This window comes from Tinamus guttatus, unplaced genomic scaffold (genome assembly GCF_059628265.1).
Source record: "Tinamus guttatus ecotype Peru unplaced genomic scaffold, ASM5962826v1 Tinamus_guttatus_pri_ptg000463l, whole genome shotgun sequence".
Lineage (NCBI taxonomy): Eukaryota > Metazoa > Chordata > Aves > Tinamiformes > Tinamidae > Tinamus > Tinamus guttatus.
Genome location: NW_028288997.1, coordinates 37,808 through 51,296, shown reverse-complemented (window position 1 = coordinate 51,296; position 13,489 = coordinate 37,808). Strand labels below are relative to the sequence as shown.

Genomic DNA, 13,489 nt, shown 5'->3' with positions numbered 1-13,489 from the left:
AATTAAAGAAATTTATTCCCACTGAAATCAATGGGATCTAGGTTCCTCAGCATTCCTGGAGAGGTGGGTCAGTGGTTACAGATATTTTATAGAATGATTGCAAGCAGCCTTCTAGTACCTTTGAATCATACAATTTGCATGGCTATTAAAAATACCCGTAAAGAAATGGTCACTGCATGGTATTCTGCACAGCTTGTTCGTTGAAATATGATTTAGTTTAGTACCATTTTCAGAAAAACAATGCAGCACAAAACTTCATGCAAGCAGCCTCCTCCAAGACAGCTTCCAGCTTCTGCCACTGAAACAAGCAGTGGCATCCACTTTTTCAGAAAGAAATCACTTAAAATAGTTACCAACCCAGTTATTACCAACCAGCAAGTTATCTTTCCACGACACGCAAGACCCTTACGTGTTAATAACTCCATTGACGGGTCTCGGTGCTCCACAGGGCTTGGCGGGATGGGATTCAGGAATATTTGCAGCAGAAACACCCAGATTCTCCAATGGCTGGGATCCAGAGATGCCCTAAAGAAGGATGAGAAAGATCATAACAAATAAGCTCCTGAACGGACACAACTTCCTCGTCCCCAATTTCAAGCTGAAGATTCTGCACCAGGGGGATGGTTTCCACGCACAGTTTCTGACCAAGGGTTCAGAAGTCAGTGGGGGAAGAGGGGACTGGGGGTGTGAGGACTTCAGAGCCAGCAGCTCTGGGAAGTGGATGGATCCACACAGCGTTTTGCCACCTAATTTCAGTTCCCCTCAGGTAACCACCATGAAGCACGGAACACGCAGCTGCCAACAACAAAGCAAACCCAGCAGGGAGGCCTTGAAGGAGATTTTAGGATGTCTCAATAGTGCAGTGAAGTTCAAAAGCACCTGTAAGCCTCGCAGGCTGCCTCTCAAGTGTGATGCTCTGCGCTGCGCACAGGAGCTTCGCAGCCAGGAGGGAGGGAAGGGAGCAGAGACCAGACTTGCAAACCTGAATTTGTATTTGAAACAAGGCCTAAGTAACCTGTGCAAACATGGTCCAAATAGGGCTTTTTTCAAGGATTTTAAATCAGTATTCAGCTAAGTTTTTGCATCTAAACAAGCCAATCCTGTAAAACCAAAGCTGTTTGGTGGAAAGACCTTTCTCAGTGAAAAATAAATAAAAATCTAAGCTAAAGAAACACACCCCTCCTCCTCTCAGTCTGAAACACAGGCCAACCTTCTTGCTCCCTGGTGAGTGACACTGTGACAGTGTCTGTGTGGCTAAACCTCATTTCTTCCTTCAACCCTCTTTTTGCACCACCTCCTCCTGGCTCCTGCCAAGGCCTCTCCAGCGGGATCTCTCCCTGCTCGCAATGCGCCTCAAGCACTGCCCGAAAGGACAGAAACAAAAGCCTGACCGAGCTATTTGGGAGCCTGTCAGCCAGTCCCTTTTGTCCCCTACCCCAGATCCTGCAAACAGTTAGTCCCAGGGACTCAAATCAACGAGCGAAAACCCAGGCCCTGGGACTAACTGTTTGCAGTGGCGTGAGGCAGGGCCGGGCTCGGGGACGAGCAGCTCAGGACAACGCGGAGCCCTTCTGCCCGTTGCCCCTTTGAGGGCTCTCCTGGCTCCTCGGGGCCGCCACGGGGATGTTTCTCCCGGAGGCGGCGGCGCCGGCCCCGGCTGCGCGGGGGATTTGGGAGGCAGCGCTGCGGATGAGGGAGCCCCGAGGAGGCCGCGGCCACGCGAGGGCTGCCCCTTTTCCCTCTGCTTTCCAGAGGCTTGGCAGGCTCGGCAGTCACGAGGGCTCCTTCGGAGGCACGCTCGGTTCAGGAGGGCGGGACGCATGACTCATAAGCTCTTTTGAAACAGGGTATTTATTTTCTTCTCCAGAAAGGGCCTTAGAGGAGGAACGGCTTCTCCAGGAACTTGGGCTTGATTATTCAAGCCAGGAACCCCGGACGACCTCCTCCTTCCTGAGGAGGAGCTGGAAAACGTCAATCCAAAGCTGGTTTTATCAGAGGCGTTCCAGGCTCATCCACTCGCTCTGGATAGGGATTGTTCCTAACGGGATGGGTGGGCAGGATGCCAAGCGCTCCACATTTTGGGTGTGTTTGGGTCTGAAAGTCCAGGTCTTTGTGATCTCTAGACTTTGAGAGGAGACAAAGTTCAGGTCAGGGCTCAACCCCGGGAAGGCCTCCGGGATCCTACCCCATCTCGTGCAGAATTTCGCCCAGCACCAAAACCCCAAACGCAGAGGAAAGTCCGACCAGGAAGCAGCATCAACAGCTTCTCTCGTCGTTATTAAGAATTTCAAGCTCAGCAGCAGGTATCAAATAATGAACAGGTAGCAACAGCTGGGCTATTATTTCTTCAGGGCTTCACATACTCCCATCGTCAGGCAGAAAAAAAAAAAAAAAATTATTCACCCCCTGAGCCTGCAGTTCTGAACCGAGTGCTGACAACAGACATTTCTAGGTCTTCTTCATAAAGCCCTTCCCTGATGCTGTAATTAATTCCTCCTAGGGATTACCAAGCACACTCCGCAGGTCGAGCCAATGCCTTCGGACACGTATTGCGGATTACAACTCTCCGCAGCGCTCCAGCCGGGGGAGATGCCTAGGAGCGGACGAGATCCAAGCAGCCGAGAGCCGGGAATGAGCCGTGATGGATTCGCTCCCGTTATCCTACATCACAGCACCTCCCTCCTCTCCTGTTTTGCTCCGAGGAGAGAAAAAGTCAAACTCAAGGCACGGAAGAGGCCCACGGTGGAGACCCTTCCAGCAAGATCCGATTGTGACAGCCACGGTCTCCGGACTCAACCCGGCTCCGAGTGGATCAGACCTTTGATGCGACACCCCGACACGCCTGAGCAAGGTGGATTTAGGGCAAACGCTCCCGTGGGAGCCAAGGCAGCCCCAGGCAGCGCTTCCCGGGCTGACACCTCCCGCCCAGGGCTACGCACTCGCGCTACCGGCTGCCACGCGCGGAAAGGGAATTAAAGAAAGAAATCCACGTCAGGAGCAATTACCCTCCGAAGCAGCTAGAGCAGCTGCAGGGGTATTGATACAGAAGGGGCCAGGTAGCAGCGTGGCGCGGACTGCACGCTGGAAATGTTCTGCTTCATCGCAGGCATTTATGGAAAACGTCTCGCAGGTGTAGGGTCAAAGTCAAAAGGACACGGTCCTTCCTCCTGCAGACCCTGAAACTAGCCTTGTGTCGGATAAACATCCCGATTTCAACAAATACGTAAGAAACAAGATTTTCTCCCTATCATGAGCAAACGTGATTATTTATCTCCGCTATCAGTCTGCTATTTGCAGATTAGCTCTCAGCAACAGCCAGCTCTTCACTGAAGGAGCTTACGGTCTCTGAAGAGGATCAGAGGATGCTGCCACGGTGGTTTTTCACTGTCTGAGCACTTCTGGGGTTAAAACGCGACGCGAGGCCGCCGCCGGCGTTCCCCCGAGCCAGACGCTGCGTAATGCCTGCACTTCCACGGCGATCTGCAAGGGCTGCCGGCATCCCCGCTGCTCCCGGCCTCCCGCCGCTCTTCCAGCGCGGCTCCGGTTTGATCCCAAGCGCAATCGACTCTTGCAGTCGGCAGAGCAACCTGCTCATTGCACTGAGTTACAGAGCCGAGTTTGGGGGCTGAGCTAATCTGCTAATTAAAGACCTCAACTCCCAACGTCCAAACGCACATCCGAAAGCCCACGTCAAACAAGGAGACATTTCACTGCAGTTGCCTCTGTCGGTGCCTGCAGTCCAGCAGTACTAATAATTTCACAGTATTTCCCATTATTGTTGAGCAGCAGAACTCTGACAGAGCTTACCCACAACAGAAGAAAATGAAGTATATGGTATCTCTACCTTTTTATTACACATATATTTTTTAACTACAGCAACTACGTTGAATTTTGGCCCATGATGCTGGTACTTCTTGCAACAAAACTCCCCTTCTCTCCAAGTGCTGCAGCAGGATGAGGCAGCAGGCGCCCTGCACGGCGAGGACCACCCTTCTCCTCCTGCTGCAACCTCAGAATCCTCCATTTTCACACGTATATGCGTCCCACAGGATGAAAAGTAATCACAGCCAGACGGAACAGCGCGATCAAGCCATTACTCCGTGCCCTACATTTCTGCATTAAATAATAAGTACCTGGCACTCCATATAGTTTGCAGTACATCTCACCGAGATCATTAGTTGCCTTTCTAAGGGGTAAAACTCAGGCAGATATTAATAGCTACGTCTTTAGAAGCCTTTGCTAATTGTGCAGTTTGAGGTGATTTTGCTAGAGGGGAAAGAATTAGTTAGGATTTTTACGCTTTGTAAAATGCAATGAGTATCACAAAGGCACCCCAAGGAACCCTGGTCTAAAAGGTGCTTAAATCGTTCATAACCCTTTTCCCAAGCAACCCGGGAGGAGGCAACCGAGGCAGCCCGACCGCCCTGCAATCCCCATGGAGCGAGGTGTCACATTCCTGGTGTTTCTCTCCACCTTCCCGACCACAGAGGGCACTCGGACCCAGGTATGACACGAATGTGACACATCTGGGCAGAGTCACCTCTGCTGCTGGCACTTACCAGCCGCTCAGCCCCAGGCTCCAGCTTAACTTCAGCACTAAGAGGACGGGACGCGTCATCTACCGCAGGATCGGGGGGCGATGCTTCACCGAGGACTATGAGCCCCTGAAAAAGAGGGAAGAGGGATTAACCGGAGACTCCTTGGGCTCACCAGGGGAGCTGCGCGCCCGGCGCTTGCCAGCAACGCAAAGTGCCACGCAGCAGAGCTCGCGCTCCCCGTTCTGCACACGTGATGTCAGGCCGAATCCCTGACGCCGAGGCTGAACTTCCAAGGGGAAGGCCAGGCTGAAGCCAGATCCCAAGCAGCAGCCCTGCTGCACCACGGCTGCCTATTCCCTGCCCACCCCTTTCCCCGCTTCCCAAGCGCTCTCCACACGGGAGGTGCGGCTCATCCCGGTGCCGCGCGGAGCGGGAAACGGCTGTGTTGGTAACACAAAGCGCGACGCGCCGCCGCGGCCAGGCCAACCGCGTGGAGCCAGCGCCAAAACTGCGCGGCCAAACTCGGAGCTCAGAGCGGCGTTTTCAAACAAGTGATATTCACAAAACTCCCAAAGGGCAGAAAACACCTTCCGTAAGTGCTATAAACCCAGCGGGACGAAGCAGGGGGCAAAGCGCCGCTTTGTCACCCTTCACACGTGTCATCCTGTTCGTGCCACGGCCGCCGGGGAAGCTCAGCGAGAGGCAGCGCCCGCCTTAGCGCAGACGTCAAGGGCTCGGGCCGCTGACGTGTCTTGTGTGGCGGATCTTTCTACAGCAGATAGTGGCTGTCGAGAAACACCCCGGCAGCCCATTCTTCAGGGCTGCTTTATTTAGGAGCAGTCAAACAGCAGTTTCTAGGAAATAGCTAGCAAGCAAGCAGCAACTAGGAAATAGCTAGCTTCTAAAATAAGTACAGTGACGAGTTTCTGCAGTTTCCTGAGAGCCCAGAAGGACATTCAGTAGATGAGAAGGGCTGAGAGCACAAGCAAATAGTGCTGTTTTTCCTGCACTCTTGAAAATCCGTGTCCAGAAGCCACCACGTTCTGCTCCTGCTTCTGGAGACCAGGCTTCAGCAGGGGAGAGCTTGGTCCTCGCTGGGTGCCGAGTACAGGGGACAACTGGCACAAAACTGGCAAATAGGGAAAAGCGGCTGAAAGGCTGGAGGATGAAGGGAGCTGGCTCTGCGCCTCAGGGAAGAGCCGGAATTGCTTCCAAACACCGTGAGGATTTGTTTAGAAGTTCGTCCCTTCACCAACACGCGGTGCTGGAGAGCTCATCCCGCAGAGCGGCGGCTCCTCCCCGCGCCGGTGGCAGCGATTCCTGCGCCCAACGCCCGGCACATCCGAGCGCAGATTGGAAGAGGAGCCGCTCGTGTGACGCCTGCTGCAAACGCCCCCAGCACGAGGCTCCTCCCAGCTCTTTTTCCACTCTTCCCATCCTGAGTTTTTTTTGTTTTTTAACTCCCAGTGGTTCTCCATGCGGTCGCTAACACAGAGGGATGTGACTGCAAGAAGAGGGAAGGCCCCTTCTCGCTCCAGGCACAAGCTGGACCCGGGTCTCCAGAAGTGACGTGCAAACAAACAGAAGTGACGTGCAAACAAACAGCTTCAGCTCCAAGCAGCTCCAGTCTCTACACAAAAACTCCTCCTCGAGCCTCCAGTCTTCGTTTCCCCCCTTATTTCAGCTGTGCAAGAAGGAAAGTCATAAGGAGAGAGGACAGCTCTGCTCACTGCCCTGCCACCCACGGTCAGGGAGGCGCAAGGACGCTGCGTGGTGGGGGGTGCCAGCATCAAGCCACCTCATCTCAAAGAAAGTCCCAAGAAAGGACATTTGTGAGAAGAAACAAAAGCCCCATGTTGCCATCATGGACATCCAGTCCCCAGGGTAAGCGGACACGCTCTTCCAACCAACGTGGAGCAGGAAGCACAACAGCTCGCGGGTGTAAATGTCAGCAAACTCCACAAGCAACACTCAACGCACGCTCCCTTAATTGTTGTTTTCCTTCACATCTTAGCAGGTTCCAACCAAGCTGATCCAAACGTGCTTGGAAACACAATTCCAGCTCGGACACTGAGCACCAGAGCGTACCTTCAAAACAGATCCTTGTTTGCAATCCCCTTGGCCTGACATCATTTTATCTTGACAAGCAACATGTCTTACCTGCAAGGGTATGCTGCCATGTAAATCTCACCACGTAAATGTAATTTAAAAAATTAAGCAGCAGCTTAAACTCCTCCAGCAGTCACACTTTAACCTCGTTATATTTTGTCCTTGCTACAAGTAATCCAGAGTCAATGCTGTTTGGAAAAAAACCACGGTGTCTCCAGCTTCTCCAGCTGTTGCCCTTGCACAGTTCAAAGTCAAACCCATTCCAAAAAGACTCAGGTCATTGAAATCTCTCTTCATCTTTTCTATCTGCCCCTAGTTGCTTTTTTACCTTTCTCCGAGGTCTTCATTGATGAAAACAGAAGATATTTTACCCGGCATCCTTGAGCTCAATGACATCGACACAACAGCTGGGCGCAAGTGGGGGTCTCCATGAAGCACTATCAGAATGAGGAGCTATTTGACATCCACCCTGAACAGCTGAACTCTTCAGCTACTGCTGTAAAACTGCATCTTCAATTTGGGTATTCTCGTTGAGGAGTTCTTGTTTGAAAACTTGCCGAGGAGCTCGTGTTTGAGCTGGTCCAAAGAGGTGAACATCCTGTTTGCTGAAACCTCAGAGAGCTTCTCAACTTTGACACAACACAGCGATGTTTTCCTTTCAGACCTAGCGACTATAGCCTTAGATAAAAACATCTGGGATGCTTGCAGACATTATCAGGCCATTTCATACATCTGCCAAGCTGTCATATCCACCGGTGAAAGCACTAAAGCATTAGATGGGGGATTTATTTTTTCTCATTACTTTTTAACATCTAAATGCCTGGAGCAATTTTGTGCTTCATTGAAGAACAGAGGCAGGAGGAAATAAACGGTATTTGAAAACTAACACTATGACACAATGCTCAGGTTTTAAGATTTTTCCTTTATAATCATGGATGGTCCTTCCCCTATCGAGCATCAGAACAGCTCATACATTAAGAGAAAACTGATGCTTGAAAGCTTCAAATACTTCTCCATCATTCTTCATTCACGACAAAAATATCTCAGCATTTGCGGATCTGTCACCACTCGGGGGCACATCTGCTTTTCAGGATCTGAAGAAATCACGTCCGCCGTTATCCAGAGAGGGAAGAAATTCATAGAAATCTTGCCACATCAATTCTCTTCTGAAGAGAAAGTGTATGATTTCCCATCACCTCGGTCCATCTGGTGACCTAAACCCCATCTCCACCTTCCAGTGAAGGTTTCGTACTGATACCTGCCAGTTCTTAAACCACAACAAGCAGTTTGCAGCAGGGGTAACAACTTTGCATTTTATACTTAGGAACCACCTTGCAAGATCTGCTTTCCTAGGACAAAAGAGAGAAGAACCTTTCTGAAAGTGGTTCACTAATTTGACATACAGACCAATTTTGAGAAACCTTTTCCTCTAATCTCAATAATGTATTCCACTCAGTAAGCCGTGTTCTTCCACCTAGTCATTTATAGCAGTTAGTCACTCAATTAGCCTGTTTTTCTACATAGCTGCATAAAAGATGAGAGTTTTCCTCCCCTGCCTGTGCTCTTCTACCTGCCTGGAAGTCTCTCCTCATCATTCCCCCTGTACAGCCTGAGAAAAGCGTTTGCCGGATTCTGAATTCCCGAAGATCTATAAAATGATGCAATATCACAACTTCTTGCTTAAAACTCCAGACATTCCTCCCTCCCAGGCCTCACATTCAGCTTCACATGCCTGAGCAGAGAAGTCCTGATAAGAGTTCCTTCCTCATCCCTTCTCTGCTCTCCTCCATTCTCACGCTATCCAAGAGGAAGTTTGGAAAAAACCTTCTACTGCGGAAGGTCAGCACCTAGAAACAGATTTTATTATGATACCAACTCAGTTTTGAGCCTGTGATGAGTGATCGTATCTCACGCTGACTTCCTCCACGGTCCCCTCCCTTTCCTAGCAAGTCTCTTGTTGTGCCGTTCCTTATCCCCGTATCTTCAGCTACTCCCCGAAAGAAAGAACAGGAAGGAAAACAAAATCAAATAAAAAAGGGAAAGACCAGAATGGGGGGAGCAGCAACAAGCATGCAAAAGCAACAGCTCCCTTCAATACTCAAACACTGGCTGTAAAGTGCTGCTCTCTTTGGGTTAACTTACTGAACCAGGGAAAAAAAGCTACGCTCAGTGGATACCAAACAATGTAAAAACGTATATATATATTTTATATACGTTATATAAGTAACAGGTAGCCCCAGCTGTGCAGTGGGTTTTATGAGAGGCAGGACAGCAGCATCACGCGCGCTCCACCCTGCAGCAGGAAGGAGCCCCCGGGAGGCCGGCCAAGCCGAGCCCGGACGGATGCGCTTCTGCTCCTCACCTTATTGGCTCTGATCTGCTTGTAAATATCCGTTTGCTGCCGGATTCGGTATTCCAGGTCTGAGACGTGGGCTTGGAGCCAATTCCAGCGGCTGACGATGGCTGCACGGTCTGCTGCCCATCTCCACTCTGCCCTTCGTCTCCTGGAGAGATAAAAAGGGGGAAAGGGGTTACTTGGGGAACAATTTTCATTACACAGTCCATGAACAGCCTAGTAGAGCTGTCCAGTGCATCAAAGTTACCTCTAGCTACCACTAACTGTGATGTGCTAATCCAAAATGAGCTGCAAAAGCCCTGTTTTCACACAGCATCATTAAAACAGCTTTGGGTACCTAGTGACTGGAGCCCGGCTCACACAGGTGTTCAGGTTTCACGTCAAGCTCCAGTCCTATCTGGCCACATCTGCCAGACCCACTTGAAGGGAAAACCCATCCACCCACCCGCCCTCCATCTCCCCTCTTTAAAAGCCCCTCTGGCCTCCGGCGAGTTTCCCAGCGCGTCCGGCCCTCCGGTTTGGACAGAAACCTCTCCCGGAGATGAGCCCCGGGGCTGAGCGCGGCCCCGCGCGAGCGGCTCTCTGCAACGAGCTGCTGCAAGGCGCCAACTCGGTCTCTGCTGCTGTGGGTTCAGCCCGGCAGCCGCGGAGGCCAGGAAGGAACCGGGTTAGCAGCGAGCTGCCCCGGCGCTCGGCAGGGCTCAGAGCTGCGCACGGGTGCGTGGGGAAGCCGCGCGCTTTGCGAGCGCCGACCCATTTCCCACCTTCGGCATCGCTGCTGCAAACACAAAATACTCTGCTGCAGACGCATAAATGCACGCTGGCTGGTGTGTGTGCTCTGGGTTTTATGGTCAGCTGTTGGAAAAAAGCCTTTCCTCTTGCCGTGCCCCAGACAAAAGCAAGCAAACGAGCAGAAAGCAAGGGAAAAGAGCCCAGCATAACACAGGAAGGCAACACGGGCAGGAATCCAAGGCTCTGCTCGGCCACTCTGAAGTGTCCCAGGACACCGGGGCCTTGGCCGCATCTAGATAATTGGGAACACAAAATTCATCACAAAATACTCCCCCTTGCCCCAAGCCTCCCTCCTCGGGAGCATTTCCCTGCCTGCTGTCAACCCACCAGTGCTCGGACCCTGCTCAGTGAATCACACGCCGTGGCTCGTCCCCAGGTGAAGACACCCTCAGGGGCAGCAGGAGCCACGTTCCTCGAAGGAGCGACCCAGCGTCACCGCGAGCGGGCACCCGCCTGAAAAGCACCACGGTTGTTCATTGTCCTCTCGGTGGTGGCCAGTGGCAGGACAAGGGGTAACGGTGCAAGTCGAAGCACAGGCAGTTCCAACTCCATATGAGGAAGAGCTTCTTTGCTGTGAGGGTGCCAGAGCCCTGGCACAGGCTGCCCAGAGGCTGTGGAGGCTCCTGCTCTGGAGATCTCCAACCCGCCTGGGTGCCACCCTGTGCCCCGTGCTCTGGGTGTCCCTGCTGGAGCAGGGCTTGGACTGGATGATCCCTAGAGGTCCCTGCCGACCTCAGTCATTCTGGGACTCTGTTACAAGTCTCCAACTCATGCAGAAGCCCTGGAAAGAACGAGCTGGTTCCACGGAACTGCAGGAATAACGGAAGAGCCGACCCCGCACAGCCTTCCTTGAGCCTGACCCGTGCCGGCCGTTTCAGTGCTTCAGTTCAGACTTCCAGAGAAACAGGGAATCGCAGGAACTGCCTCTATTCCTTCCAGGCCTTCCCAAGCCCATCTTCCAGTCACCCTGGTGAGCTCAAGCTCTTCTGAAATCCTTCCCCACAGGACACATGTGCTCCTTGCATCGACGCTGACCTTACGCTCAGTGACGAATTTAGTGCTGGTGCCAGACGGGTGCCAGCAAGAAACTGGCTCTTCATCCCCGCGGGCCACACGGAGGCACCGAGCCAGAGGGCTGCACAGAGGGGCAAAGGCTTCCCGGGCGGCTCGGGTCCGACTGGGCTACCTGAGGGCCAGGGTGGCCACAGGATGAACAACACAGGGTGGCAACGGCTGTGAGGGCCACCCCGCATCGCCAGACCCGGCCGCTCCAGCCCCGCTCCCCGTCAGCCTCTGCTCTGTTCCAAGAAGGACAACGCGCTCCGGGCCTTAAGGCAGAGGGGACTTCCTCCCGGCGAGGAAATTCCAGCCTCCGAAGCGGCACAAAATCCCCTCCGTGGTGCCGGGAAGAGCCGGGTTCGGGAGCCCGTCTCCTTGCAGCGAGGTTTCCCCGAGCGTCGCTGCTGCTCCGACTCGATCACCCACGAACCTGACAGCATTTTCACGTGCAGTTTCCCACAAGACTTTCTAAAGCACATTGCTCATTTTTCCAATACTTCTATTTCAGAAGCAAAGCAGAACTTTACTGGAGAAACTTTCTTTTTTTTTTTTTTCTTCTTTTTTCTTGTAGCTTAAACTCACACAGTCCAGGCCTCTGCAATGGCCATCTTTGCTTTCACGAACAACATTCTCAGCATCCATGGATAAAGGGGACCGTTCGGCCCTTCCAAGTTTTTGGGTTCCGATAAGCCCGATCCCAGGGCGGCTGAGCTCCCTTCGCAGACTTGATGTTACCTTTCATCTTACCGAGCAAGGGGTTTTAGATCCACAAAGAAATCATTCCGAGGCTGAAGTTTTTGCAAAAAGAAACCGAAAGGGCCAAGCTCCTGGTCAGCAGCTCGGCTCTGCCTGCCCGCGGCGGCGGGATCATTTTTAATGGGATAGAAAGAGATGGAAATGGCTGTCGAGAGCCTCCAAGCTCAGCCAGTGCCCCCCAGGCCTGCGGGCCCGGCGTCGTCCTGCTCCTTCAGTAAATAAGTCCCTTTCTTTTAGTCCAATTACAAAACAGAAACCCATGCGAGGCGGGTGGATAAGGAGTCCGTGTCCGACGGGATTCCTAAGCGGCGCGGAGCACAAGCAGCCTCAGTCTGTGCTCTGCTTTCCCTTGAGGCCAGGACACCTCGAGGCCAGGAGCCCGCGGAGGCCAAGCAGAAGGAAAGGCAGGAAAGGGCCAGGGCGACGGGCTCGTCCCTGTGGCCACCCCGAGCACCGGGGCGGAGGGGACACGCTCGGTGGCGACGCTCGGCCGCGCTCTCTGAACGGCAGCGAGCGGCGCGGGGGCCTCTGTATTTAGACGCGGGGCTTTTCCCGCGCCGGCGCGATGACCCCTCGGCGCCACGCGGCCGCCCCGTGTGACAACCCGGCCTTTAATCTCTCTGCAAACAGTCGGCAGAGCCACTGTTTCTTCTGCCTAGAAAGCAGCGGCCGCCCGCGAGGGCACCCAAAACGCCAGCGAGGTGACTGGTTAGCGGAGGGGACGAGGCCCTTCCTCTCCTTCGAGGCATGGGGGACCTGGAAGGGATGATTAACAAGAGTTTAATGTACCTGCCTGCACGGGGTTGGGATTAAGCAGGACTGGGAGCTGGAGGAGCCGGCCAGATGGCAGGGCAAGACGGACACCAGAATGGCTCGTGCTTAGGAAGGCAAACACAGCAACTGAGGTGAATGTGGCACGGGTGCAGCTAATAACGACAATAATAATGATCTTCATCACCATCATCGCCGTTGCCATCATCATCCTCTCCCTGGGTTGGTCCGTGGCCCTGCGGAGCCCCCGCGCGCAGCTGGCCTGGCCCTCGGGACGACGTCCCGGGGCACCCGCGGCTAACGGCAAACGGGGCCGGTGCACCGAGCCCACGACCGGGGAAAGCGAGGGGACACCGAGGCGACCCCAGCGAGCACGGGGACACTTGGGACGGCACCGCCGGGCCTGGCTCCTCTGTTTCGGCAGCACCGCGCCTGGAAAGCCGTCATTCCTAAGCATCCCGACTCCCAAGATGGCAGCACTGGAGCCCAATCCCTATTTCTCATCCCACTCAAATTGCCTTCCTTTTCCCAGCTCCGTGCCAAGCTCCGCGTCCCGCTCCACTGCCCAAACGCTCCACACTGCCATTCCCGAGCGCAGAGTCTGCGGGTCACTGTCCTTAACCAGGGGCCACATCTTGGTGCCAGCTTGAACTACCGCACGCAAAAAAAGGTGTTCAAGCCCAACCACCGGAGCTGAGGTGCCATCTCCAGCTGGGATCTTCGGGAGGGACAAACAAGGTCTGCAAACGCCGCAGACAGCGACGCTTTGGGACACGAAGCAGATCACCCGCGTTCGCTCCGCTCGCCCCCCTCGCGTCGCCCAGCCCGGGGGCTGCGTCGCCTTCACGCCATCCTCACGGCTCATGTCCAAGCCGGTGCCAGGTCTACTCCCACCAGCGAGATGCCAACCGAAGCCTTATGGTTAAATCAATTCCTGTTCATTCACTGAAAGAAATAAGCATTAAAATCAGGTTCACCTTTCCCTCGCTCCCTCCTTGCTCACGTTTTGATGGTCTCCAATGCCAGCACGGACAGTTTCCGGGTGCTCCGTGCTCCGGACACCACTGATGCTTATGCGCTTGGCAAACACGAGACAAGTCCAAGCAAA

General features: G+C 53.6%; 1 protein-coding gene across 1 annotated transcript in view; it reads right to left on the bottom strand.

The window, feature by feature from the left end:
• Nucleotides 1-13,489, bottom strand: part of LOC104568297 (KAT8 regulatory NSL complex subunit 1) — a 59,041-nt gene that overhangs the window by 14,853 nt on the left and 30,699 nt on the right. Inside the window, 3 exon segments of the mRNA XM_088532636.1 lie at nt 410-525; nt 4,560-4,664; nt 9,010-9,151. Coding sequence (XP_088388762.1) covers nt 410-525; nt 4,560-4,664; nt 9,010-9,151 — 363 coding nt within the window.